Genomic DNA, 23898 nt, shown 5'->3' on the forward strand with positions numbered 1-23898 from the left:
TGGGCAGCCCCGCCCCCTGTGCGCGAGGCACCGCCTCATTGGCGGACCGCGGCCACGCCCCCCCTCATCGGCAGCTCGGCGCTCGAGCGGCGGAAGTGACGGCCAGGCGCGGCAGGCGAGCGCCGAGCGGGGCTGATGCAACCGGGGGAAGGTCGGTGGGGCTGGGCCGGGGGAGCGGGGCGGCCTCGGGGCCGGGCGGGGCCTCGGGGGCTCCCGGGGGGCTGGTGCCGCCGGTAACGGTGTCTCGTTCCCTGCAGACGCCGCTATGGAGGCCGCGCCCGGCCCGCAGGAGAAGTATCACCTCATCACACGGAACCTGCAGGTACCGGCGGGCGGTGGGCGGGCGGCCGGGGCAGGCCGCGGGGGAGGATGGGGGCCTGGAAGGCCCTGGGTGTAGCGGAGGGGGCCCGGATCAGCTGCAGGAGCCGGAAGGAGCCGCGGGGACACGCTGTGTGCAGGGTGGGCCGGAGCCAGGGCTCAGCTCTCCAGCAGCGCTGCCGGCCTGCCCGCGCCCTGCCCCAGCGCCTTCCCGGGCAGGCTCAGCCGTGCCAGATGTGTGTCTTGGCCCTGCACAGGAGGTGCTGGGGGAGGATAAGCTTATGGCCATCCTGAAGGAGCGAGAGTTGAAGATCTACTGGGGGACCGCCACCACGGGCAAGCCGCATGTGGCCTACTTCGTGCCCATGTCCAAGATCGCAGACTTCCTGAAGGCCGGGTGTGAGGTACGGGGCCAGGCTGGGAGCTCGGACCCTGCGGGACTGTGTTACCATGCTACTGGGCGGTACGTGTATTTCCCCTGACTGCTGCGGCACTGACTGTCCCCCTCCGTGCTAGGTGACAATACTCTTTGCTGATCTCCACGCTTACCTAGACAACATGAAGGCCCCCTGGGAGCTGCTGGAGTTGCGCACCCGCTATTATGAGAACGTGATCAAAGCCATGCTGGAGAGCATTGGGGTGCCCCTGGAAAAGCTGAAGTTTGTCCGAGGCACTGACTACCAGCTCAGCAAGTGAGTCCTGGGGCGCCTGGCCCTCCTGGGCAGGGGAAGGCTGACCTGGGGCTCTGCTCTTCCTGAGCTTGCGAGCTTGCGCTTTTCCTGGGTCTGCTCCCAGGCACTGTCATTCATTCAGGGAAAAAAGTGAAGGTGCCTCCAGGCCTCGGTTTCTCTCGTGGCCAGAACCAGTTTTTGTGTGAAGCAGCTCTAAAAGATGTCCCCCTCACCAGTGCTAACTGCTGTCCCTTCCCACAGGGAGTACACGCTGGACGTGTACCGCCTCTCCTCTGTGGTGACACAGCACGATGCAAAGAAGGCGGGAGCGGAGGTGGTGAAGCAGGTGGAGCACCCCTTGCTGAGCGGTTTGCTCTACCCAGGCCTGCAGGTGCGTTGCGGCGAGGCAGGTCGGCAGAGCCTCTTGGCCAGGGAGGTGCTGGGCGAAGCCAGGACTGCAGGGACACATGAGGCTGCATGCCAAGGTCGTTATACTCCACCCCAGTATTACACCTGGCAGCAGCACAACACATAACCCAAGCACAGAGCTGCTTTTACAGCAACTCTGGCCAGCTGCAGGACAGCAGGCAGTCTGGAGAGCTCCTGTCCTTCCTAGGGTGGGTGTGCCCTGGCAGAGGCTGGGCACATGCTGGGGGATGGGCAGGATCTCTGAAGACTGAGGACACCCAGAGTGTGAAGTCCTGGGACCAGTCTCAAGGCTATGTGTGTCTCTCCACAGGCCCTGGATGAGGAGTACCTCAAGGTCGATGCACAGTTTGGAGGAGTTGATCAGAGGAAGATATTCACCTTTGCAGAGAAGGTCAGGAACTGGGGTGTTTCTGAGCCCTCTGCAGTGCTGCTGCCTGGGGCAGCAGCTCAAAACACTCACAGATCCACTGGGAAAAGCGTGTCTGTGATTACGGTTGGCACCATTGTGCTCTTCACAGCTCCTGCTGCTGCTCTCATGATCTGCAGGGCTCTAGTGTGCTGCCACGCATCCCTGGCTGTGGCTGTCTGTGCCTTGGGAACTCAACGATAGCTTTCTGGACAATAGTTCCATTACTCTGGGTCCCCAAGTTATCTGGACTCAGGAGCAAACAGGGATTGTGAGTTAAAGCTGATCTTCAGAAGAGGATTGTCCGTGACTTGCCTTCTTGCTTTTTCCCAGTACCTTCCTTCCTTGGGCTATGCCAAGCGCGTCCACTTAATGAACCCAATGGTTCCTGGTCTGACAGGCAGCAAAATGAGCTCATCAGAAGAGGTTGGTCCCTGAATAGTGGCTGTGGTCAGGGGTTCTGGGGGGGGCACAGGTTGATGGCTGGGGGCAGAGAGGCTGCACCCCAAGAGAAGGTGACTTCTGTCTCCACTCACACTGGGGTCTGAGAGCAGCAACTTCAGCATGAGTTGTCTCTTTTGGGCAGGAGGTTGGGTAAAGGGCTGGGGAAATTTCTTCCTGCAGGACTCAAAGATTGATCTTCTGGATCGCAAGGAGGATGTGAAGAAGAAGTTGAAGAAGGCTTTCTGTGAACCAGGGAACGTGGAGAACAACGGTGTCCTCTCCTTCATCAAGCACGTCCTCTTTCCCCTCAAATCAGGTGAGGGGCTCACCTTGCTTGAGCACTGCGTCTGGTTTTTCCTGTGGGTTAGAGGAGGGGACAGGAGCGTGTGTCCCCTGAAGCCAGCTGCCCCTGAGTGCCACCTCCCCAGCCACTGCTGCGGTCCCCCTCGGCTCTTGGGCAAAGTGGGGCGGGTGGTTTTTCTGGCAGAGCAGGGAGTGAGTCTTCACCTAAGTTAGTCTGAGCCTTAAAATCTCTGTGTCACAGAGTTTGTCGTTCTACGAGAGGAAAAATGGGGAGGAAACAAAACCTACACAGCCTATGAGGCCCTGGAGAAAGACTTTGCTGAGCAGGTGAGTGCTGGGAGGGACTGAACCCTCTCCCTGTCCCTGAGGATCCCGAGAGCTCTCTGGCAGGGCGCTGAGTAGCTGTGGGAGATAGAAATCCACACCAGGAAGAGGTGTGGAGCGAGCGTGGCCCAGTGGCTGTAGGGTGACAGGGTGCTCCTAGCCGGGAGAGCCTGAAGGTGAGAGGATGGATGAAGGATGTGGGGGCACCAGCTGTCCTGGTGTGGGACAGGACCACGTCAGCCACATCCTGGAACAGAGCAGCAGTTTAGCTGTTTTCGGCTGTTCCCAGCTGAGGCTGCAAGCAAAAGTGTCCAGAAGAGGGGCTTTGATGTCCGAGGGGGAATTAGGCCAAGGGTTGGGGTTCATCGCCCCACCCTGCGTTGTCTGGCCTCAGATCGGTGAGTCACATTCAGCTGCTCCCCCTGCCCTGGATGTTCCATGCAGGAACCCGTCTGTTTGTCATGATACAGGTCGTCCATCCCGGAGACCTGAAGAACTCGGTGGAAGTGGCCCTGAACAAACTACTTGACCCCATCAGAGAGAAATTCAACAGCCCGGAACTGAAGCAGCTGACCAATGCAGCGTATCCCAACCCATCCAAAGCCAGTAAGGAGGTGCTGGGAGCTGGGGGAAGTGAGGGCCCTGGCCACGCAGGGCTGGGTGGGAGAGTGTCCCTCCAGGGGCTGACGTTAGAGAGAAGTTCTGAAACCTCAGTCTCGAGAGGAGCCCCGGAGAGCATTAGGAAGGGTGAGGAAAGGCCAGTGCCAGGGCTGTTTGCTTGCCCCAGAGAGGACAGACGCCAGCACGCTTCTCTGGTGCTTGAGAGGCCAGCAAAGCAGAGGAGGGACTGTGCTTCCTGATACACAGACAATCATGGAATTTAGCAGGCCCCAGGGCCATCATTTGGGGGTCACTGTGCACTCCCAGGGCTTGGCCAGCTCCCTGGGTTTATGCTGAGTGGTGTGACTGTTCCCTTTGCACTGCAGAGCCTGCAGAGAAGGGCACCAAGAACTCTGAGCCAGAGAACGTGGTCCCATCCCGGCTGGACATCCGTGTCGGCAAAGTGATCAGTGTGGAAAAGGTATGGGCACAACGGGGAGAGGGGGGTAACCTTCCCACATGGTGACGTGGGCACTTTAGGGGCGGGGTGTCTGCACCCTACTTCCCTGCCACCCCAGTCCCCTTCTCTGCTCCTCACCTTGCTTCTGCTTGGCAGCACCCAGATGCCGACAGCCTGTACGTGGAGAAGATCGACGTGGGCGAGCCTGAGCCCCGCACTGTGGTCAGCGGCCTGGTGCAGTTCGTCCCCAAGGAGCAGCTGCAGGACAGGCTGGTGGTGCTGCTTTGCAACCTCAAGCCCCAGAAGATGAGGGGTGTGGAGTCGCAGGGCATGGTGCTGTGCGCCTCCAGGTGAGGGAGGGGGGCGTTGGGGCTGCACCCCTCCAGGGGCACAGGCTGGATCCCCCTCTCCTGCCCCAGGGCCCGGCAGTGCTGAGGGGCCAGGTGGGTGCTGCCTTGGGGTGACTCTGCTTCCTCCGCACCCCTCTGCAGCATGGGGGAGCCGCGGCAGGTGGAGCCCCTGGACCCGCCGGCCGGGTGCTGCGCCGGGGGAGCGCGTCTACGTGGAGGGCTATGAGGGCGGGGAGCCCGACGACGAGCTCAAGCCGAAGAAGAAGGTTTTTGAGAAGCTGCAGGTGAGGAGCTGTGCTGAGGGGCTGGGCCACAACTTGAAGTAGCTGGGGCTCCAAGAATGGAGTGGGGCAGTGCTTAGGGCCACATAATGCCCCTGTCCCCACCTCTGGGTGACCCCGAAGTAGCTATTTGTCGCTCTGTGCCCCCCTGTTTGTTACTGTCAGCAAAGCCGTGGAGGAGACAAACCTCCCCTGCTCTGCTCTGCTCCCCAGGCCGACTTCCGCGTCTCCGAGGACTGTGTCGCCCAGTGGAAGGAGAGAAACTTCCTGACCAAGCTGGGGAGAGTCTCCTGTAAAAGCCTGAAGGGTGGGAGCATCAGCTAACAAGCACCAGAACCGCTGCTCACGCCTCCTGCCTGGCCCCCTCCACCACCTCCGCCAGGCTCTCCCTCCCGGTCTCTGCCATCTCCTCCCCAGTGCCCCAAGCGGGGCGCTCGGCCCTGCGGGACCTGGGGGCTCTGGGACTGAATTTGCCACCTCCCACCTGGAGAGCTGCCTCCAGCATCCCCGTCACCCTGGGCCTGCCCAGCCAGCGTCCGTGCCTCAGCTGTGGGCCAGCTCCGGGGACTGGCCGTGGCACCACACCTAAGGGACCTGTGTGACTTGTGCCTGTGGCCTTCGGCTCTACACTGGGGCCATCGGCTCGCTCCCAGTTGTGCCACAGACTGCACGCCCTGCCCACTGGTCCTGACTGGGATGGCATGTGTGGGCACGGCAGCGCGAGGGCAGAAAGGGAAGGCTGCTTGCTCAAACCTGTGTTGCTGCTAACAGAGCTGGGGGCAGCTGCCTGGCAGCCAGGCGGGCCCCGTCCCCTGCTCTGCCCGGGCAGCCCCTGCCCCACGCTCCGCTCGCCCACGGCCGCTGCTGGTGCTGCTCTTTGGCCAGGAGCCCAGGCAGCACTTGTAGGTCCGTCCTGAGCCTGTGGCGGGGGGCGTGGGCCTTAAACACTGACTCGGGAACCATCTGTCTGTCGTAAACCCAAATAAAATGTCAAGCTGACTGCACCCGGGTGTGCCTGTCTGTCCGGGGCGAGATGGCTGAGCTGGCAGCCAGCTCTGCTGCTGTTTCAGTGCTGCCTGAGCCCCCTGCCCACCCGGGAGCCGGCCTGCTGGGGGTCTGTGCCTGCCCCACAGCTCGACAGCGCCGGGAAGGGCAGCTGGCACGCGTGGCAAGGCTGTGGCCGTAAGCCAGGAAGCACAGGAGGCAGCAAGCTTCGGTCATCATTTTTACCAGCCAGGTACAGAGCTCTGAGCAGCTACTCAGCGGCAGAGGGTTGGTTGCTTTTGGTTTGGTTTGGTTGGTTTGGTTTTGTGTTTTTTTTTACAATCAAAGAAATCAAAATGACCCCGAGTTTACAGAAACAGAAATCAAGGCTCTACCCCAGGGCCCGAAGACCAGCTCGCGGGGCAGCCAGGCTCCCCCTCCACCCTGTGGCCAGCACGGCTGTGGGCTGGCTATGCCGGGCAGTGGGCTAGTGCCCACAGCCTGCACTGCTGTGAGGAGAGCGGTGCTGGCCGAGAGCCCCTCTTGCCTCTCCATCAAGGGCTGGAGCCCTTGACCAGCGCGTCCGTCCCATCCCGCTGCTCCTGCCCGCATTCCCCTGGGAACTGCTGTGGCTGAAACCTTCCTGTTCGCTTGTCCAAAGTGCTTCAATTCCTCGCGGGCCCGGCTGACCGGGAGCAGAGCGGCTCCAGCTCCAGCATCTTCGGCCCCTGCGCTCCTCTTAGCGTGGCTGCTCGGCTCCGTACGCAAACCAAGCGGCAGCTCAGCAGGGAGGAGGTGCTGGCTCGGCACCAGCCTCGAGTCCAGTAAAAAAAAAAAAAAAAAAAAAAAAGCAAAATAAAGCTGTAGTACTTAGGAAAGTGAAACCAACACCATTTTTGCATAAATATCATCAAGGCCGTGGAGGCTAAGGCTGTTTGCTTCCTGTATTAAGTTAGTTGCCAGTTCCACACTCGTCTGTTGACCTGCCCAGGTCCCTGAGAGAATTGGATTCCTGTCCGTGGGGGCACCAGTCCTGCAGCTTCGTCCTTCAGGCTGTCTCTCCCCGTCCATCTGCAAGGCATGAGCGAAGAGCCCATCAGGCACCCTAAGCCCCGGCTGCCCCCAGCCCTGCCCCAAGTCTGGTCCCATGGCCAGGCTCTCCCAGTTGTCCCAGTGCCACCCCAGCACGGCCTGTGTGCTGGGCTGGGAGCCTGCAGCTCAGGAGCCCGAGCACCTATAGCAGCAGCAGCCCGCAGCGGGGCCGAGTTGGGCCCGCATCCCACGTACCTTGTGCCGGCGGCTCCGTGGTGCTCCTGCCCTCCGTCCCCGAGGCCGCCGTCCCCGCCAGCTCGCTCTTAGTCCTGCTCCCGTCCACCGGCACGGCCTTGGCTTTCCCATCCCGCACGGGGGAGCCCGGCGCCTTCGGGCTCAGGGGGGAAGGAGCCGGCCCGGGGCCAAGCGAAGGCTTCTTGGCTACCGGAGGGGGGATCTTGCTGGGTTTTCGGTGGGCTTGCGCCTTGCCGGGGCCCTGCTGGGCAGTAGCCGGGGCTGCCGAACGTTGGCCCGAGAAATTCATCAGCTCGGCCACCAAGTTCTTCTTCAGGTCAGCCTGCGCCTCGGGGGACGAGGCCGTCTCGATCACCAGCTTCTTGGAGCTCTTGGCGAAGATGAAGCTGGCGGTGGAGGCCGGCGACTTGTGCCTGGGGGAGAGCCGGCCGTCCCCGGCGGGCCCCTCGGTGCCAGGCAGTGCTGCTCTGCTGCCCGCCAGCTTCTCCGCAGCCTCACCGGTGGACAAGGCAGCGGCCTTGAGGTGCACGGCGTGGTGGAGCTGGTTGGAAGGCACCGCGTCTTTGGCAGGAGGGGGCTGCCGTGTGGACAGGGACCGGCGGACGGGCTTCTGGGGTGCCGGCCGCTCCTCAGCACCGGCCCCGGCCCCGGCGGGCGGCTCGACGCTCACGGAGCGCAGCCGCACCATCTGCAGCAGTGAGGGCGTGACGATGGGCAGGCTGGCGTCCTCCTTGGGCACGGGGCCGCTCTTGCTCCGCGACACCGGCTCCTTCTTGGCGTCTGCCCGGGGGCCGTTGGCCGCCTTCTTAAGACTGATTTGGGGCGGCAGAGCCGGAGCTGAGGGTGGGGGGAGAGGTGGCGGCGGCGGGGGGGGCACAGCAGCCTCGGGAGGGGGCTTGGTGAGGGAAGGCGGCTGCGGTGCTCCGGCCGGCGGCGGGCCTTGCTGCTGGCTGCGTGAGGAGACGGCGGCTGAGAAGGAGGAAGATGCAGCCCCTGGGCTCGGTGTCGCTTTCTGCTCAGCTGCCGGAGACGGGGTGGCATCGGGCAGGCTCGAGAAATAGGCTTCATCCGGAGGGGGGAAGTCTGCCATGGACAGGTCGTGCTCCTCAGGGGCTGGCGGGGGAGGCGGGGGCCAGGCGGTGTCAGCGGCGGTCTCACTGGCAGCCTGGGGGCTCTCCTCCGCCTTCTTTGCTGGCGGGGGAGGCGGGTGGTAGGCAGGTGGCGGCGATGGTGGTGGTGACTTGCCGTTGGGCTTGGCTGAGGGCTCCGGGCAGACAGTACTGGGTGCTGGTGGGTCTGGTGAGGGGAGGAGGGGGACGGCGGGGGCCACGGGCTGCTGGAGCTTGGTGGGCGGTGGGGAGAAGGGAGCAGGCACCTTGGGGTGCGGCGGGATGATGAACCGGTCCAAGCGGCACGGCAGTGTCTCGGGGGGAGCCGGGTCCGAGGCTGAGGAGGAGATGGAGGTGAGGGAGGAAGACACGGAGAGCGCAGGCGACTGTAAGGAGCAGACCCGCTCCGGTTTCTGGGGCTGAGCCCTGCCCGGGGACACAGCTGGGGGTCCCAGCCCCTTGGCAGGCAGTGTAGGTGTCCCACTCTGACTGGAGTAGCCGCTGGAAGGGGACATGGTGCGGTCAGACCCATCCGGGCAGCTCCACTTGGGCTGAGCCTGGGGCTCCCTCAGCACCACCGTCACCCCGGGGCTGCCCCGCGAGGCCTCAGGGGAGCTGGTGCCGGCCAGGTTCTCGGAGCGGAGGCTGCTGGTCTCGCTCAGCGATGACGGGGAGAAGACCTCATCCTCAGCCGTGGGGCTGAAGGGCTCCGAGTGTGGGGACCAGGGCGTGCTGCTCTCCCGCTGGGACCGCCGGTCGGGCTTGGGGGGCAGCCCCAGCACCTTGGGCTCCCCCTCAGCCTTCTGGTGCAGCGAGTAGGTCCTGCGAGGGGGGGCCGGGGGCTTCTTCATCTTCCTGAGGGAGACGCTGCGGGCGGAGGAGCGCTCGCTGGCCAGGCTGCCTGTGTCCGAGCCCTCCGCCTGGCTGCTCGTGCTGTAGGCAGGGGACACCCGACCGCTGCTGCCCCCCACGGCTAGGAGCCCGGGGACCACTGGCATGGGGCCGGTGGCCGGCTTGGAGCAGGAGCTGGCCAAGCTGGTGGAGCTGTAGACACTGATTTGGTCAGTGTTGGAGCGAGCCGTGGCATCCTCGCTGCGCGGCCCTGCCTCGGGCTGCCGGTGGTCGGAGCCACCCTGGGAGGAGATGGTGGAGCTGTTGGAGACGATGGTCTCCGTGGACTGCGAGTGGCTCCAGTTGTCGCTGGAGGAGGAGGGCTCACGGCTGCGGGTGCTGCGCTCCGAGAAGCGGGCAAGGGAGCGCACCGAGGCCGGGCTGGATGACACCAGGCTGCAGCGGCTCAGTGTCCGCACGCTGCTCCGTGTCAGGGCCACCACGTCCACCATGGGCGGCAGGATGGCGTTGGGGATGATCTTGGACATGTAGGTGCCCTGGGGTGAGATGGACATGACGGGGCTCAGCAGCTCCGGGTGGGTGTTGGTGGTCATGCCCGGCACGGCCAGCGACTTTGGCCTCGCCATGGGTGACAGTTTGGCCGCCGTCTTCCTCCCTAGCAATGTGTCGTCGTAGTAAACGCGGTCAATGTGCTTTTGCAGGGCCGTGTCTGCCTCCTCCAAGGTTCCCAGGCAGACGCGGGCACCCCTGGTGACAGCCAGCGGCTGCAGCTTCCCGTCGATGGTGGGGATGCGGATGGCATCGCCGGAGACCTGCCCACCGTTCAGCAAGGGCTGCGGTGCCTGGCTGCCCCCGCGCCCCGCCTGCCCTCGCCCATCAGCCTCGGGGTGTCCTTTGGCTTCCCGGCTGTTCCTGAGACCTGGGAGCAGGGAGAGATGAACCCGGCGTGATCCCCAGGCAGATGCACCGAGCCAAGGCAAACAGAGCCTGGGCAACGAGATCAGACCCTAAAAATCCCCCCTCGCCCCCAGTGCTTACCCAGCTCCTTCTGGACATGATGGGGGATGCCCAGCACCGTCGTCCTCCTCTCCTTCCTCTTCTTGCCAGCCCTCTCCGAGGATTTGGGAAAGGAGTCATGCGGTCGGAAGGTGGAACCTGCGAGAGGCACGAGTGGGTTCAGCCAGCATGTGGGGGGCCCTGGCCAGGGCATCTCCAGCGCCTCCAGCACCCCCCCACTGCCAGAGACGCTGCAGGACAAGCCGGGCTCTGGCGCTCGGCACAGCCCAGAGAGGCTCCGGCAGCTGCCAAACAGCCGCGCAGCCCCAGCAGGGAGGAGACGGTGTCCATCCATCGGTCGCCCTCGCCCAGTCCCAATGCTCTGACTCAGCCGGAGCTGCTCTCTTCTCCCCAAGGGCCCCAGACCCCTGCACTGGCTCGCGGCCACGCCAACGCAGAGCCCAGCTTTGCTGCCACGCGCTCCAGCCCACCTCGCAGCCCCTCGGCTCACATCCCCCAGCCCCCCGGCTGGGTACCTTTCCGCTGGATCATCTCCGAGCGGATGGAGAGGGCGTCCTCAGAGGTGCTGTCTGTGGCACAGGAGGCCGCCCGGCTCCGGAAGGACACGCTGTCATCCTCCGAGGATGCGCACGACTGTGGGGACACAGAGCGGGCTCAGGTGAACCCCGGGCTGCGGGGACGGAGCTGCCCCGGCCCCCACCAGGCCCCTTCTTCGCCGCAAACTGACTCCGCAGCCCAGCGCTGCCGAGACAAAAGCTTCTCCGAGGGCCAAAGGCTGAGTCAGCCACGCCGGCATCCAGAGTCCTCCCACCAGGAGCGGGGCCGGGATCAGCCCCAGGGACCCCGCGTGGCCTCGCAGCCCCCCAGGGAGCAGGCGAGCCGGGGGCCAGCCCACTGGAGCAGCACCCGAGGGAGCCGCCGGCCTCGCCACCGTGCCAAGCCAGAAATGGCCCCATGGCTGCGCCGAGCCCTGCTGTGCCCCAGAGCTGGGGCTGGAGGGCTGCCATGGCTGGGAGGGGGGCGTGGGGCCGAGGCAGGGCAGCGGGACGAGGACGGGGGCGGGCAGGCAGCCATGTGGCCGTGCCGGGGACCCGTGGCACACACATGCCCCACCGGGTGGCCCAGCCCCATGACGGGCACAGCTTTCCGCAGCCCCCCATCCCTCCAAAGCATCTCTTGGCACAGACGGAGGTTGGGATGAGACACATCAGCGGGAACCACCACCCAGCCCCGCCACTGCGCCACCCTGAGCCGCTGCTCACCCCGGGGTTCCACCCGCCACGGGGCTCCCAGCCCCCCGCTTCCAAGGGGTGAAGGGGGGCAAAGGCCGGCGGGAGGCAGCGGCTTGAGCAAACATGGGCGGTGAGGCAGCGGCAGCGCGGTCAGAGCCCAGGGAAGCGGCAAAGCCCAGCTCGGCCAAGAGAGTGGGAGTTTCTCCTCGTCAGCAGCCAGGGAGGGGCCTGGCCACCAGGCTGGATACGGCCAACGGTCCTTGTCATGCTGTCCCATCACCCCACCTCGCCTGGGGCTGCCTGGTGGGGTGGGATCGAGGGGACACGGGGATGTGGGCACGGTGGGGTTCCCTGGGCAGAGCCCCCCAGGGCAGGGCAGGACAGGACACGCCCGACGCTGAGGATGGGGACAGGGACAGCACCTCGTCACGGGGCCAAAGGGACAACACTGAGGGATGCACAGCCCCTTCCTGCCCCACAACCCCCCCGGCCATGGTCCTGCAGTCTCGGCTGGTCCCCCATCTGCCCCCAGACACCACCCAGGGGGGACAGAGGGGCTGCCCTGTGTCCCCTCACCCCCAGGGCACCCCGAGAGTGCTGTGGGGCAGAGCCGGCTCCTCAGCAGGGCTCACCTGGAGGCTGCTGGTGTCCCCGTGGTCCCAGGCACCTTTGGTCTGCTTCTGCTTCTCTGCGGAGGGAAGGCAGGGGGTAAATCCCCCCGGGGGGGCCGGGGGCGTCCGGCAGTGATCCCGCACGCTCCAGCCACTGCTGCCAGCCCCGGCACTGGACTCCGGTCAGCCCCATCGCGCCGCCCACATAGCCCAGCCAGCCAGGAGCTGGGGCCGGCCAGCTGTGCCCTTCACCGTGTCCCCGAGCCACCCCAGGGTTGGGGACACCTACCCTGGTGCTGCAGGGACTTCAGTCCCTGCTGAGCCTGGTTGTGCAGCTCCTCCAGGTGCGGGGGCCGCGTGCTGGGGAAGAAGACGTTGTCGGGGCATGGCTCGCCGGCGGTGTACTGCACGCTCAGCCGCTTCTCCGTCTCGCCCTTGGCAGCGCCTGTGGAGATAGAGGGGTCAGCTCGGCTGGGGGGACACAGCCACGCTCCCACCGATGCGCTCCCACCCACAGGATGCCACCCCAGCGAGCCGGGTGATGACAGCCAGCCTAGGATGATGTTATCCCGGTCATCTCCAAACTGGATGCTGGAAATGCTGTGCAAGAAATCGCCTCCCGTGGCTCTGCCCGGCCTGTCGATATGTCGGAGTCGGGCTGTCTCCACCGTGGAGCCGCGGGGTTTTCTCCCCGCCGGCCGGAGCGGAGCTGGGACACGGCACCTTCGTTAGGAGCAAGTGAGGCAGCAAGTTGTGTGGGGCTGCGGGCGGCTGAAGGGGCGGCACGGGGGGATTAAACGGGGATAAAAAGACGATGACTTTCCCTTTGGAGGGTTGCATCATCCCAGGCCTTGCACAGCACCCCAAGAGCAGGGACTCACCCCGTGCCCAGGCAGGCTGGGAACTGCACAGACAAGGGAAATTGAGGCACAGCCTGGTGCAGCGACCGCAGAGGACCCAAATCCTTGCTCTGAGCCCCCCAGATGCCGGAGACCCCATATGCCGTGCCAGGCAGGGCCAACACGGGGGGCCCTCCACACCCTGCCTTGCAGCCCCCTCCCTGCAAACCACCGTCGGCACCCTGGGGTGCCCACGAGCAGCTCCGGGTGCTTGCGGGGGGCTGCACCTGGCACCACCCAGCCAGGCACCACCGGCACAGCCCTGCCTGCTCCTGCCCGCGCGCCGTGCCTGCCACCAAGCCTCGAATCCCTCCTGCCCTCAAAAAACAACCAATTTCAGGCTGAGGAAGGGAAGGGTGAGCACGGGAGACCAGCGAGGCTGGCGGCAGCACCCTGGGGACATGGGCACCTGGTGCTGGGCATCGCCGGCCCCACACAGCCATCCCCTGTCCCCTGTCCCCCCTGTCCCCTCCTGGCCAGCCCAGGCAGGCGGCGAGGCGGTCGCGCTCGGCTCCGGCGCACAAAGGAGCAGGCCATGAACAATGGAGCCGGCCCGCCCTGCCGCGCCATGCCACCATGCTGGCCTCTGCCTCCGCAGCACCAGCGCGGGCACCAGTGGCTCCGCCAGGCCGGGAGAGCAGGTGGCAGCGCAGGGGACCCCTGTGCTGCTGCAGGGTCCCTACAAGGGACACAAATCACCCCCAGCCCCCCCCCAGCCTCAACACGTTCCCCTTCCCCCAAGCCCTTTCTTCCCCCCATTTTGGCAGCCCCTCGCCCGACACCCCCCGGCACGCTCGCGGCTGCCTTCCGCCGAAAGGAGCGCAGTGATTTATTCCATTAACTTCCCAGCGGACAAGGCCAGGGCTGGGGTGACCTTCCCTGCTCTCCCCCGTGATGGCAGCCCCCCCCCCCCCGCCCACTGCGGGTGGGCTAGCAGCCGGTGCTGGGCAGGCGGGGGTCCCGGCAGGCAGGGGTTGTGTAAGGACAAGGCGCTGCTCCCTCCCTCCCGCTCACTCACCCTTCTTCTTGAAGAAAGCCAGAAGCGAGGAGAGGTTCCTGCCCATGAAAACCACCATGGTAGCCGGGAAGAGGGTCTGGGGGCGCCGCCGCCCCCCACAAAGCCTCTGCCTATTGTGCCGGGGTGGTTCTCGCCCAGCCGTGTGCCAGCGAGGCGGATGCCGGCGGCCCCCAGCTCCCTCTCTCCGTCCTCATCCGCACGGCGCGGGAGGATGCTCAGCCGGCGGGAGGATGCTCAGCCGGGCGAAGAGGCTCTGGCGCAGCTGCCGGCCGGTGTGCGGGGACAAGCCCGACCCCGGGGACGGCTGCGCGGTGGCAGGGGGGGACAGCCCCAGCTGCGCCCACCGCGCTCCTCCGGCACGGGAGAAGGCGAGTGGGGGCCCCTCCTCTGGCCTCCCCGCTGACCCCCGGCCCTCCCGCCTCCTTCCACACACAGCACGGCCCACCGGCATCCGTTCTGCCAGGCTCGGGGCCAGCATTTCCCCAGTCCCCCCTTATCTGCACGCCTGGGACCCTCCCCAGACCCTCCTCGCTCTCTCGCTCCCCACTGTGCACACCATCCCTGTAAACCAGTTGCTTGCTTCCACACCAGTACAGCCAACTGGGAGGGGCTGGGAGGCTCTTCCACCAGTGAGCACCAGCCCTTTTGATACACCACAGCCAAGGGTGCCAGCATTCCACCATCCCCAGTGTCCCCCAGGAGCGGGTGCTCACCACAGCCCCCCCCAGCCCTGCCAGGGAGAGCAGGGGGACACGAGCCAAGGGCGTTTGTCCTCGGGGACAGGGCATCCAGCACACGGTCACGAGAGCTGGCGGCACTGGGGGAGAACGAGATCTCCAACCAGTCTAACCAGTAGCTCCAGCTGCTGGCACAAGGGCAGGTGAAGGCAGGGGCAGAAACGCTGGGCGGTCAGGCACTGGCACAGACCGTGGCACTGACGGGCGCCCGTCCTCGCCACACAAGGTGCTGCGTGGTGGGTGCTGGGGAGGCCCGTGCCACTGGCAGGCAGCGGGGCAATGTGCCCTGTCCATCACCCCTGGGTGCCCAGCACCTCAGGAAATTCCTGAATACCCATCAACAGGTATTTCACCCCAAAAGGTGAAGAGCTCCCAGTATTTACCCAGCGGGCAGGGCCACCCTAGTGCCAGCTGGCAGCTGACATGTCAAACCCTCCTTCCCTGCCCCCCCCCGTGGGTATTGCAGCAGCACAGGGGGCTGCAGATGGAGCAGCATTACCCAACGCAGAGAGTGAGGGTCCCACCAGACCCCGGGCACTGAACGCGCAGCCCAAGGGACAGTTCAACCTTGGAAGGGCACCTCCGCGGCCCCAGCCGGGCAGCTCCAGGCTCAGCGAGGATTTCTTCCCCTGCACCTCCTCTGTGTCCCTAACAGCAAATACAAGCAGCGCCCTGCAGCCCCTTGCTACACAGAACCCAGCACCCTGCCTCCAGCACGGGCAGGATCAGTCCCGCTGCCCATGCGCTCAGCCAGAAGGTGCCGGCGGCTGCAGGCAGACGCTCCCCGGCTCTTTTCACAGCGCAAGTAGAAAAGGGACATAATTAAAGGGCTGAGGATGCACAAAGTGGGCAGCCACGTGCCGCACTGAACGCTGCCCTCTCCTCTCCGGGCAGCCCATCACGAGCCCCAACCAAGGCCACGGCTGACGGTGGGCAAACAGCCACGAGTGACACTGCTCCTGGCTCTGCAGGGAAGGATCCAGCCCCCCAGCACGGTGTGTCCAGCTCTGCTGGCACAGATGGGGCTGCACCTGGGACCCCCCCGCACAGCACTGGGAGCTCTGCGAGCCCCCACGGGTAAAGGGGGACAGTCCCCCCCCGTGCTGCCCATCCAGGGCCCAGGTGGAGCTGAGCTTCACCCCACAGGTCTGATGGCAGCACAGGTGGAAGCTGCTGCCTGGGGCTGTGATGACATTCCCAGATGCCAGCAGACAGCCTGTCCCTGTTCCTCCTCCTTGTTCATACTCATCGCCTGTGAGGACCCAAAGGGCCTCGAGCGCATCCCTTGCTGACAGAGACACGCGTCCCTCTCCTGAGTGTGACACCTCCGCGGCTCAGGGCAGGAGGATCTCACCATCGCCGGCTGCCATCACCCAAAGGATAATCCGGGCAGGGCATGGTGGCCATGGGCCAGCTGGGGCAGGAACGCCGCCTGGCCACGGAGGAGCTGAGGGCTGACGCTGGGGAGCGTGGTGGCATGCGAAGAGCAGCCTCCGCTTCTCCTCCTGCTCCCTGCAGCCTTCACCACCGCATCCTCCTCGCCCAGACAGCCTCGCCCCGGCGCTGTCAATGCCTGGTGAAACCTACTGGGAAGGGGACGGGAAAAGGGAGGGGAAAACCAGGAGGGAGAGAGGCCTGACTCTGCGGCAGAGGCTGCAGATCTTGGTGGGCTGAGGAAGCCGCCGCAGCTGCAGCCAGTGCTAGTAGCAACATGCCCGGTCAGAGCTGGCGCCCCGTCCTTCGTGCATTCTTTGCGATGCGCCCTGGATTGCCCCGTCCCCTCCAGGCTCGGCGGTGCTGGTCTGACACACGTGTCTCATCCGCACGTGGCAGTGGGATCCTCCCGGAGAAGGAGCCGACAGCCTCTCAGGGCTGGCTACTCTCTTCAGGATGGTCTCCCAGCCTCAGAGCCGGGATCTGCTGCTACCAGTACCGGGGATGGTCCAGAGGGAGCAAAGCATCCCCAGAGCAAGGCAAAATGATAGGAAGGGGGTGGGAACCCCAAGGACCCTGCCCTCAACTCTGCCTGCTCTGCTCTGTGCGGGCAGAGAGGGGCTGGAGGGCACGGGGTGGGAATGGGAAGGGGTGGGAGTGCGAAGGGGTGGGAATGCGAAGGGCCGGGACCCCAAAGGAACACAGCCGGGGCCGTACAGCCCAGCCCAGCCATGCTGGAAGCGGGATACGGCGCCAGCCCAGCTCCCTCCTGGAGCTGGCTTACCACGCCGCTGCTCTTCACCCGGGGGGAGCCAGAGGAGAAATCCCTGGCTCCTGTCCCCCTCCTCGCCAGGCCTGAGCCTCCTGCAAGCAGCAGGTTTGGCCAGACTCCGCTGCAAACATCCATCCCTGCCTGCACGGCACTGCCTCGACTTGCCTTCGCCCTGCACAGCGGCGGGTCCTGCGGCAGGAGGCAGGGAACAGGCAGCGGCAGGAGGCAGGGAACAGGCAGCGCAGCTCCCTGCCCGCCCCTTCCACCACCACTGACTCACCGGAGAAAAATGGGGAGGAGGGGGGAGCTGGCAGGCGGGGCGGACAGGGGCTGCAAGGTCCCCAGGGGAGGAAAGGGAGGAGAACCTGCCTGCGTGTGTCCTCCTGCTCAGCGGGATGGAGACCTTGCCTCCCTTCTCCCGGCAGCCAGGGCGGTGCAGACAGAGGCAAGAAGACCCCCAGCCCCGTGGGGGTGATGCTTTCCCATGACCTGGGGGCTCCTTCCCACCACACTGCTCCCAGGCACTGCCCAGCACCACCCGGCACGCGCCCAGGCTCGGGGACTAAAGCAGAGCTGGCTGCAGATGCCAGAAGGGTGAGATAATGCCCATGGGGGGCACCATGAACCCCAACCCCGAGACCCCCACGCAGCAGCCAGCACACGGACCTCGCCACGGCTACCAAGGCCCCCGTCGTTGCTCCAGCCCCGCTGCTCCCTCCAAACCAGCCCCTCCCAGGCAGCATGGCCACTTGGTTCCCAGCCGGTGGGATGGTGCAGGCAGCCCTGCCAGCATCTCTCCGTCGGGAGTGACGCCGCCTCTTTACGAGCCCGAGCGTGTCCACCTTTCCCCTGGGCCCATCACCTCCACTCGGGCAGCTCCGTGGCCCTGGGTGGGACCTGGCACCCGCTGGTGCCACCCTGCCCTGCCGCTGCGCCCCAGCCTTCAGCTGGTGAGGGAGCCTGGGGGCCGCCCTCGCTCCCCAAGCCCTTGTTGTTCCTGCACAGGATCCATGCCCTGGGACACGCCGCAGGATCGTGCTCTCCCCAGGCGGGATAAGAACACAATAATATTTACAGTGGCTCTGGGCAGCCCCCACTGCCAGCCCAGGGGCTGCAGCCTGACTTGGGGGCTGCTGCTCCAGCCAGAAAAACATCTCCATAAAGCAAATAAACACAACCCGCTCTGTGCTGCTGGCTCGCCTCTCAAAACACGGTCCCACGCAGAGGCAGAAATAAAATTAATTTCAAATGGGAAAACAAACTTGGATCGTTTTTCTTCCTCTAAGTCACAGTGCAGAAAACCACCCTGCATCAGCCCGGCCAGCCAACGGGCCATGGCAAAGGAGCCAGCGCAGGATGAAACCCCGCTCGGAGCCGGCACCGGCCAGCACCCCGGCCACGGCTGCCGTCATGGCAGGGGTGACGGTGCTGCGCCACAGCCAAGTCACCCTGACCCCACCGCCACCCCACACAGGCCACACAGGCAGCCCGTGCGGTGACACGCGGTGTCTCCTGTCCCATCTGTTATCAGACCCCGGGCAAGGGTCCGGCAGCAGCCCACGGCAGGAGTCCCAGCACCGCAGGGACGGCAGGACCACCGCCATGCCCAGCTGTGCCTCACTCCCATCCCCATCCCCTGCTGCAGCCGTCGAGCCTCTGTCCCACCACCCACCACCGCATCCCAACCCCGTGCTCGTCCCCTCCCTGGAGAAGCCACCAAACTGGTTTGAAGGTAAATAACAGCCTTCCCCGGCCAGGAGCCGGATCCGGGCGGGAGCGGCCCAGGTGGGGAGCGCAGGGCAGGAGAGGCAGGTAGGCAAAGCCCCAAAGCCACGCGGGGCTGCGGAGGCCACAGCAGCGGCAGACGGGGACAGGCCACCGGCACCTCCTCCCTCCAAAGTCCACGGCTTTACTACAGCCCTGCTACACCTTCCCCCGGTGTCCTGTCCCTCGCACGCACACCGCCGCAGCGCCTGCGCGGTTCCCTGCCATGGTGCTGGGAGCTGGCTGCATCCCCACGGCGCGTGCCGTCATGCCCGGCGTGTTTGCCGGGTACCAAGGGTGTTCTGTACATGGCAGGCGTGCCTGTCACAGCAGGTACTTGGCTCCACGCAGGAGCAAACCCAGGAGATGGATTAGGGACAAGACCTTGCAGGTTTTGCCGCGCACGGATCCACCATCCTGCCAGCAGAATCCAACCCCACTCCTGCCCGTGGGTGTCTCGCTCGGCAGCGCTGGCAGGAGGCGGCGAGGAAGCGACGGCCACGGCGATGGGGGATCCCGGGAGGAGATGGGAGAGGAGCTGTCAGATGGGGCAGGGGCTGCCACCAAAATGGGGTGGGGGGATAAACCGGCAGCAGGACGGCAGGTCCCATCCCTGCCTCTCGGTGACGGGGCGCCTGCCAAGCGGGCACGGCACGGCATGTTGGAGCCAAGCGCTGGAGGCAGCTGCCTGCCCGGGACACCCGCAGATCACCTCCTCCCCTGCTCCAGGAGCAGGAGGGGGCACCGGGAAGGGCTCAGCCCTCTCAGCCGGCAGCAGGATGCGGCCAGGCGAGTCTGGCAGTGCCGGTGCCTGGAGAAAGCGCCTGTGTAAATCTTGGTGCATCCCCCGCCGGGGCAGGCCCTTATCTGCTCCAGCAGCTGTTTGCAGAGCCAGCGCAGTGTGGCTCTGGCACAGAGAGGAGCTGCGAAGGAGAAAGATGCCCAGAGCTGCTCAGCCCACCCCGGAGCTGCACGGCAAGAGAGCCAAGGGGCTCCACCACCGGCCCTCCGGCTAGGGCAGGTGCCTGCTGCTACGGAGCCTCCCAACCACGGATCACCCCTGTGCCCCAAAACCTGCCTCCCACCCCCACCGACAGGGACACAGATGCCGGGGGACCCAGGAAGCCCCAAACCTGCCTCCCACCCCCACCAACAGGGACACGGATGCCAGGGGACCCAGGAAGCCCCAAACCTGCCTCCCACCCCCCTTGTGCCCACCGACAGGGACCCAGGTGCCAGGGGACCCAGGGAGCCCCAAACCTGCCTCCCACCCACGCCGGCACCCACCGATGGGGACACGGGTGCCAGGGGACCCACGGCAGCTGCAGCCGCATCCCCACTGACTCTGCGGGGCGCAGCCTGGCTGTCTGCCACGTTCCTCCATCCTGACTCAGCAGGGCCCGGCAGGGCTGTCCCGATAAGAAGGCGATAAGATGCTTCAGTCTCCCTGGTGCTCAAGGACCTTCTCCAGCAGCTCCCGCCACAGACAGCCTGGGGAGGGGATGCACCCCAGAGCCAGCCAGGCCCCGCTCCGGCACAAGGACGGGGATGCGGGGTTGGCACTGGTGGAGCGCAGCAGAGAGCAAGGTGGCTGCAGCAGGGAGAGCGATGCCGGCAGCCCTCTGCCTGGCCAGCCCTGTCCCTGGGGACCACAGCTCCGGCCCTTCAGGATCGAAAGGCGGTGGGTGCCCACGTCGCCCCACACATGGCAGAAGCACAAAGGCAGCTGCCGATGCCTGCCTGGGCCTGACCCGCCGGCAGCGGGCACGGCAGGGCCAATGGGGATGGAGAGATGGCAACTGGGGGACACTGGTCCAGCTGCCCACCATATGCAATTAGCCTCTGACCCAACATCCAGAAGCACCCAGGGTCTGGGTGAGGGGCAAGGGCAAGACGCGAGCAACCAGGGCCCTATCCGACAACGGGTGCTGGCGCACCCAGCCCCCAGCCGGTGATCCCAGCTTCATCCTGGTGATCCCGGCTGCGCCCTCCGAAATGCTGAAGTGACACAATGCAAATTCTTTCACTTTGTGGCCACTGCACCGTTGCCATGGAGCCGCCACAGAGAACAAACACAACTTGCCCCATGTTTTCTCAGCACCTTCCACCCCACAGCCTTCGTTCGGCCTCAGCGCCGGCCCTCGCCTTGCAGGATCTGTCCCGCACAGTCCCACATCGCACCCATTCCAAGGCATCCGAAACGGAGCAGGGCTTCACCTGACACGCATCCCACGGCAGCCCCGTGGTCCTGGTTCAGGGACTGGCAAGGGGCACCCAAGCCTGGCGGGGGGATGGAGAGGAGACGGAGGTCTGGATAGGGGCGGCACAAGGAAAAGGCGAGGACCACACCAAGGATGCCGACATGAGCCCCCAAACCACCTCTCCCAAGGAGGCAGCTCACCCCATCACCAGCACGGCGGTGGCTCAGGGCAGAGGCCGAGGGACAGTGTCCAGCAGAGCCGAAGAGCCGGAGCCCAGCCACAACACAGCGTGGCCAGTGGCACCAAGCCCTGGCTGCACGGAGACCGCGACGAGAGGACGACTTTGGCGGAGCCAAGACCACAGCCAGCCAGCGAGGAGAGGTGGACGGCACAGAGCCTGTGGCGAAGGGGACGCTGTCCCTGCACAGCCAAGGGCAGTTGATGTAACTGCTCCTGCCTCAGTTTCCCCAGGCGCCGAGCACATGCTGCCAGCCGGGGCATTTCGGCACCATCCCCCTCTGTGCCTGCGGGGTCTCCCCATCCTGGCCCCTGCCTCGCCGTCACTTGCCATGGCCACTCCTCAGGCCTGCGAGGGGTTGCCCCCAGACCCTGTTTACCCTACAGACAGCTCGGGGAAAACAGGGCAGCCAAGGGCAGGAGGGACAGCGGGGCTGGGGATCCCACAGGGCTGGCAGGAGAAAACCGCCTGGTTATCACCCCGTCGGTCCCACTAACCCCACTCTACTGATCCCAGTCCCCTGCCCACATGCCCATCAAGTCCCCTCCTCAACTCATGGCCAGGTGGGGACGTGGGGACGGTTTAGCGACATCACAGGGTAATCAGCAACCCCGGGACGGGGACGATGTTACTGCGAGAGACCTTCCCCGCTCGCATCGCCCCGCTCTGACGCAGGAACCGTGGAGGGAGCTCACCAGGACTGGGCACCCAGTGGGGCTGACTGTTCCATATGTGGGTCCAGGCAGGCACGGGACCCTTTCCCTGGCTCCTCTTCCTTGCAGAAGGGGGCTCCCCCTGCTCCATGCCTCCTCCTGGGCTTTTCAGCTGCGCCCACGGAGCCAGAGCGTAAAGAAGCAGAGCGACGGGTGCCAGGGCGGCCAGACACGCACAGGGTGAGGTGGGAAAGCTGGCAGGATGGATGCGGGGGGAGCAGCCCGGTGCTCTCTGCAAACACTGCCGGATCCACCGCTCCCTGGGGCACAGCGGGGGAAACTGAGGCACGGGACGGGAACTGAGCCCGGGGAGGAAGGCAGCGCCAGCAGCCCTGGGTCCCTGCTCTAACCGCTGGGACGCTGCTTAGAAAAACAAATTGTTAACTAATTCGGCACATGATCTCCGTCCTGATAGCGCAGGCGAGCTGACGGCTGTCGGCTGTCCCTGGCATGTCGGCGCAGCCCCTGTGCGCAGCCACAGGTTCTTCCCCAGCTCCAGCACCCGGGGTCAAGGGGCCTGATCCTGCCCACCCCCAGCATATGGAGGGCAGGTGGAGCAAAACCTGCGGCCGCAGAGCCTCGGCTCCTGCCCAGCCCCACGCTGGGTGGAGAGAGCGGAGGCGGCAAACTTTCCCAGCCGGACCGAGCCGGGACCCCTCGGCAGCCCCTTCCCCGGCAGCCCCATGGCTCCTACCTGCCCTGGGCTTCCCGGCGCGGCCAAAGGGCCAGGGGGAGCCGGCCTTGACGCCTGCCGCGCTCCTCTTGCGGTGCACGTTGCCCATCAGCCGCTCTCGCCCTCCACCACGGCCGGGTGGAGGAGGCCGGGACGCTACATGGCGGAGCCGAGCTTGGCTCCGGCGTGGCCAGGGCTGCCGCAGGGAGACGACGGCTCTCAGCTGCCGGCCCCCATCCCTCCAGCTCCGGCTCCGGCGGAGCTCAGCTCTCGCAGGCGGCTGTGCCGGAGCCAATGGTACAGGCAGAGAGGAGGGGCCTGCCGGGATCCCACAGCACCCTCCCAGCACCATCGCTCAGCAGGGACGCATGGGTGCCACAGCCAAGCCGAGGGGTCCAAGGGAGACCCCCGCTCCCCAGACGTCCCCGGACGTCGGGAAAGCCGAGCACGGCGCTTGCCGCCAGCCCCGCACCCACCTCCCCGGTGTTTGCCACGCTTGGCTGAGCTGCCACCATTTCTGCTTATCCTTGAGCATGGCTCCGACAACCAAGGCTACAACCCCCTTCCCGGGTCGTGGGGGTGCCAGCCCCATGGGGACGCCCCAGCTGAGCCCGGCACTGTGCGGCCAAGGCTCCAACAGAACTTCCAAGGCTGGAGCACAGCGCCCCAGGACACGGGCTGGGTCCAAGCTCAGGGCGAGCACCCACATGCCCGTCGGTGGATGTTAACCCCCTGCCACCCTCTCCACAGTCACTCCTGTCTCTGGAGCAAGGCATGCCACCAGGACACCCACGTTCATGTCGGCACACGCCGCCGGCACCTCCTGGCCATGCCACCCCTGGGTGCACCCCGGCTTCTCCCCGCTCCAGACCCTGCCCAGGGTTTTGCTCCGACAGCTGCCCACGCTGCACTGACAAGCCCTGCCACTGCCTGTTCAGAAACACGCACACCAGCTTCCCCAGCTCAGCTCTCCCTCCTGATTTTTAATTAGAACATTAAATGCTGCGAGGGCAGAGAGGGGTCAGCTGGCCAGGGGGTGGGCAATTCCTGCTGGCAATGTTTATGTTCTTTAGGTGATTCATCAAAGACTGGGATAAATAGGAAGGAAGGCTTTGTGGGAAAGGCGCAAAACCGGGGAGGTGATGCAAAAAAAACCAAAAAAAAACCCCCCCAAAATTAAAAGTCAACCAGCAGCTTTGCCCTGACCTCCCAAGGTGATCAGCAATAAATTAGTCTTTGGACTTCAGTCGCCTTCTCCGCAATGGAAATATTGATGGTTCAGTTTCTCACCAGCTTGGTTCACTGCCCGAAAGGCACGCTCGGCAGGGCAGAGAGCGTCTTGTGCCACCGACAGTGCCTGGCACCAGGGCAGCTGCACCAGCATCCCCATGCATTTGCTGCCCAGTCTGCTGTGGGAGCTGTCGGGGGACCCAGTGGGAAACCATTCCGTTTCCCATTACCAACTGTACCCCGTTCAAGGGACAGCCTTTCCAGCTCAGGGCACCTGAGATTAAACAAGGTCATCAAGGTCACAAGTGCAATACATCAGAGGTCTCTGCCCAGGGACTGGGGGAGATGATTTTTCCCCTGGGCTGCAGGAGCTGGGTCAGCCAGGGGCATCTCCAGCCCGGGCCAGGGCTTCCTCCCGCTGCCCAGCACCATTCCAGCCTCCCTGGGATGTACATCCCCTCACAGCAGCTCCAAACCAGGGTGCATGGACCCCCCACGCCACTCAGTCCCCCTCCCCGGTGACACGGGGGGCTACTCCGCA

The 23898-nt window shown here is 65.3% G+C and overlaps 2 protein-coding genes across 3 annotated transcripts; one reads left to right on the forward strand and one right to left on the reverse strand.

Moving 5' to 3' along the window:
- The first annotated feature begins 42 nt into the window (after positions 1-42).
- Positions 43-5585, forward strand: YARS1 (tyrosyl-tRNA synthetase 1). The gene is given in 15 exon segments (XM_056331312.1): positions 43-151; positions 258-322; positions 576-722; positions 835-1010; positions 1251-1380; positions 1729-1809; positions 2158-2250; positions 2449-2584; positions 2813-2898; positions 3366-3501; positions 3882-3976; positions 4112-4305; positions 4447-4489; positions 4491-4589; positions 4800-5585. Coding segments are annotated over 15 exon segments (1608 nt in total). The 5' UTR covers positions 43-135; the 3' UTR covers positions 4911-5585.
- A 213-nt stretch (positions 5586-5798) lies between these two features.
- KIAA1522 (KIAA1522 ortholog) lies at positions 5799-22377 on the reverse strand. Of its 2 annotated transcripts, none has more exons than XM_056331310.1 (7): positions 22149-22377; positions 11968-12123; positions 11700-11755; positions 10351-10468; positions 9857-9973; positions 6858-9737; positions 5799-6641 (listed from the first exon to the last, which is right to left on the reverse strand). In XM_056331310.1, the coding sequence occupies exons 1-7, from the start codon at positions 22234-22236 to the stop codon at positions 6619-6621; spliced, it is 3438 nt and encodes a 1145-aa protein (XP_056187285.1). In that variant the 5' UTR covers positions 22237-22377; the 3' UTR covers positions 5799-6618. The 2 variants fall into 2 exon arrangements, with proteins under 2 accessions (XP_056187285.1, XP_056187286.1); XM_056331311.1 differs by lacking the exon at positions 22149-22377 and adding an exon at positions 13596-14527.
- Between the last annotated feature and the right edge of the window lie 1521 nt (positions 22378-23898).

This window comes from Falco biarmicus, chromosome 3, assembly GCF_023638135.1.
Source record: "Falco biarmicus isolate bFalBia1 chromosome 3, bFalBia1.pri, whole genome shotgun sequence".
NCBI classification, from domain to species: Eukaryota; Metazoa; Chordata; class Aves; order Falconiformes; family Falconidae; genus Falco; species Falco biarmicus.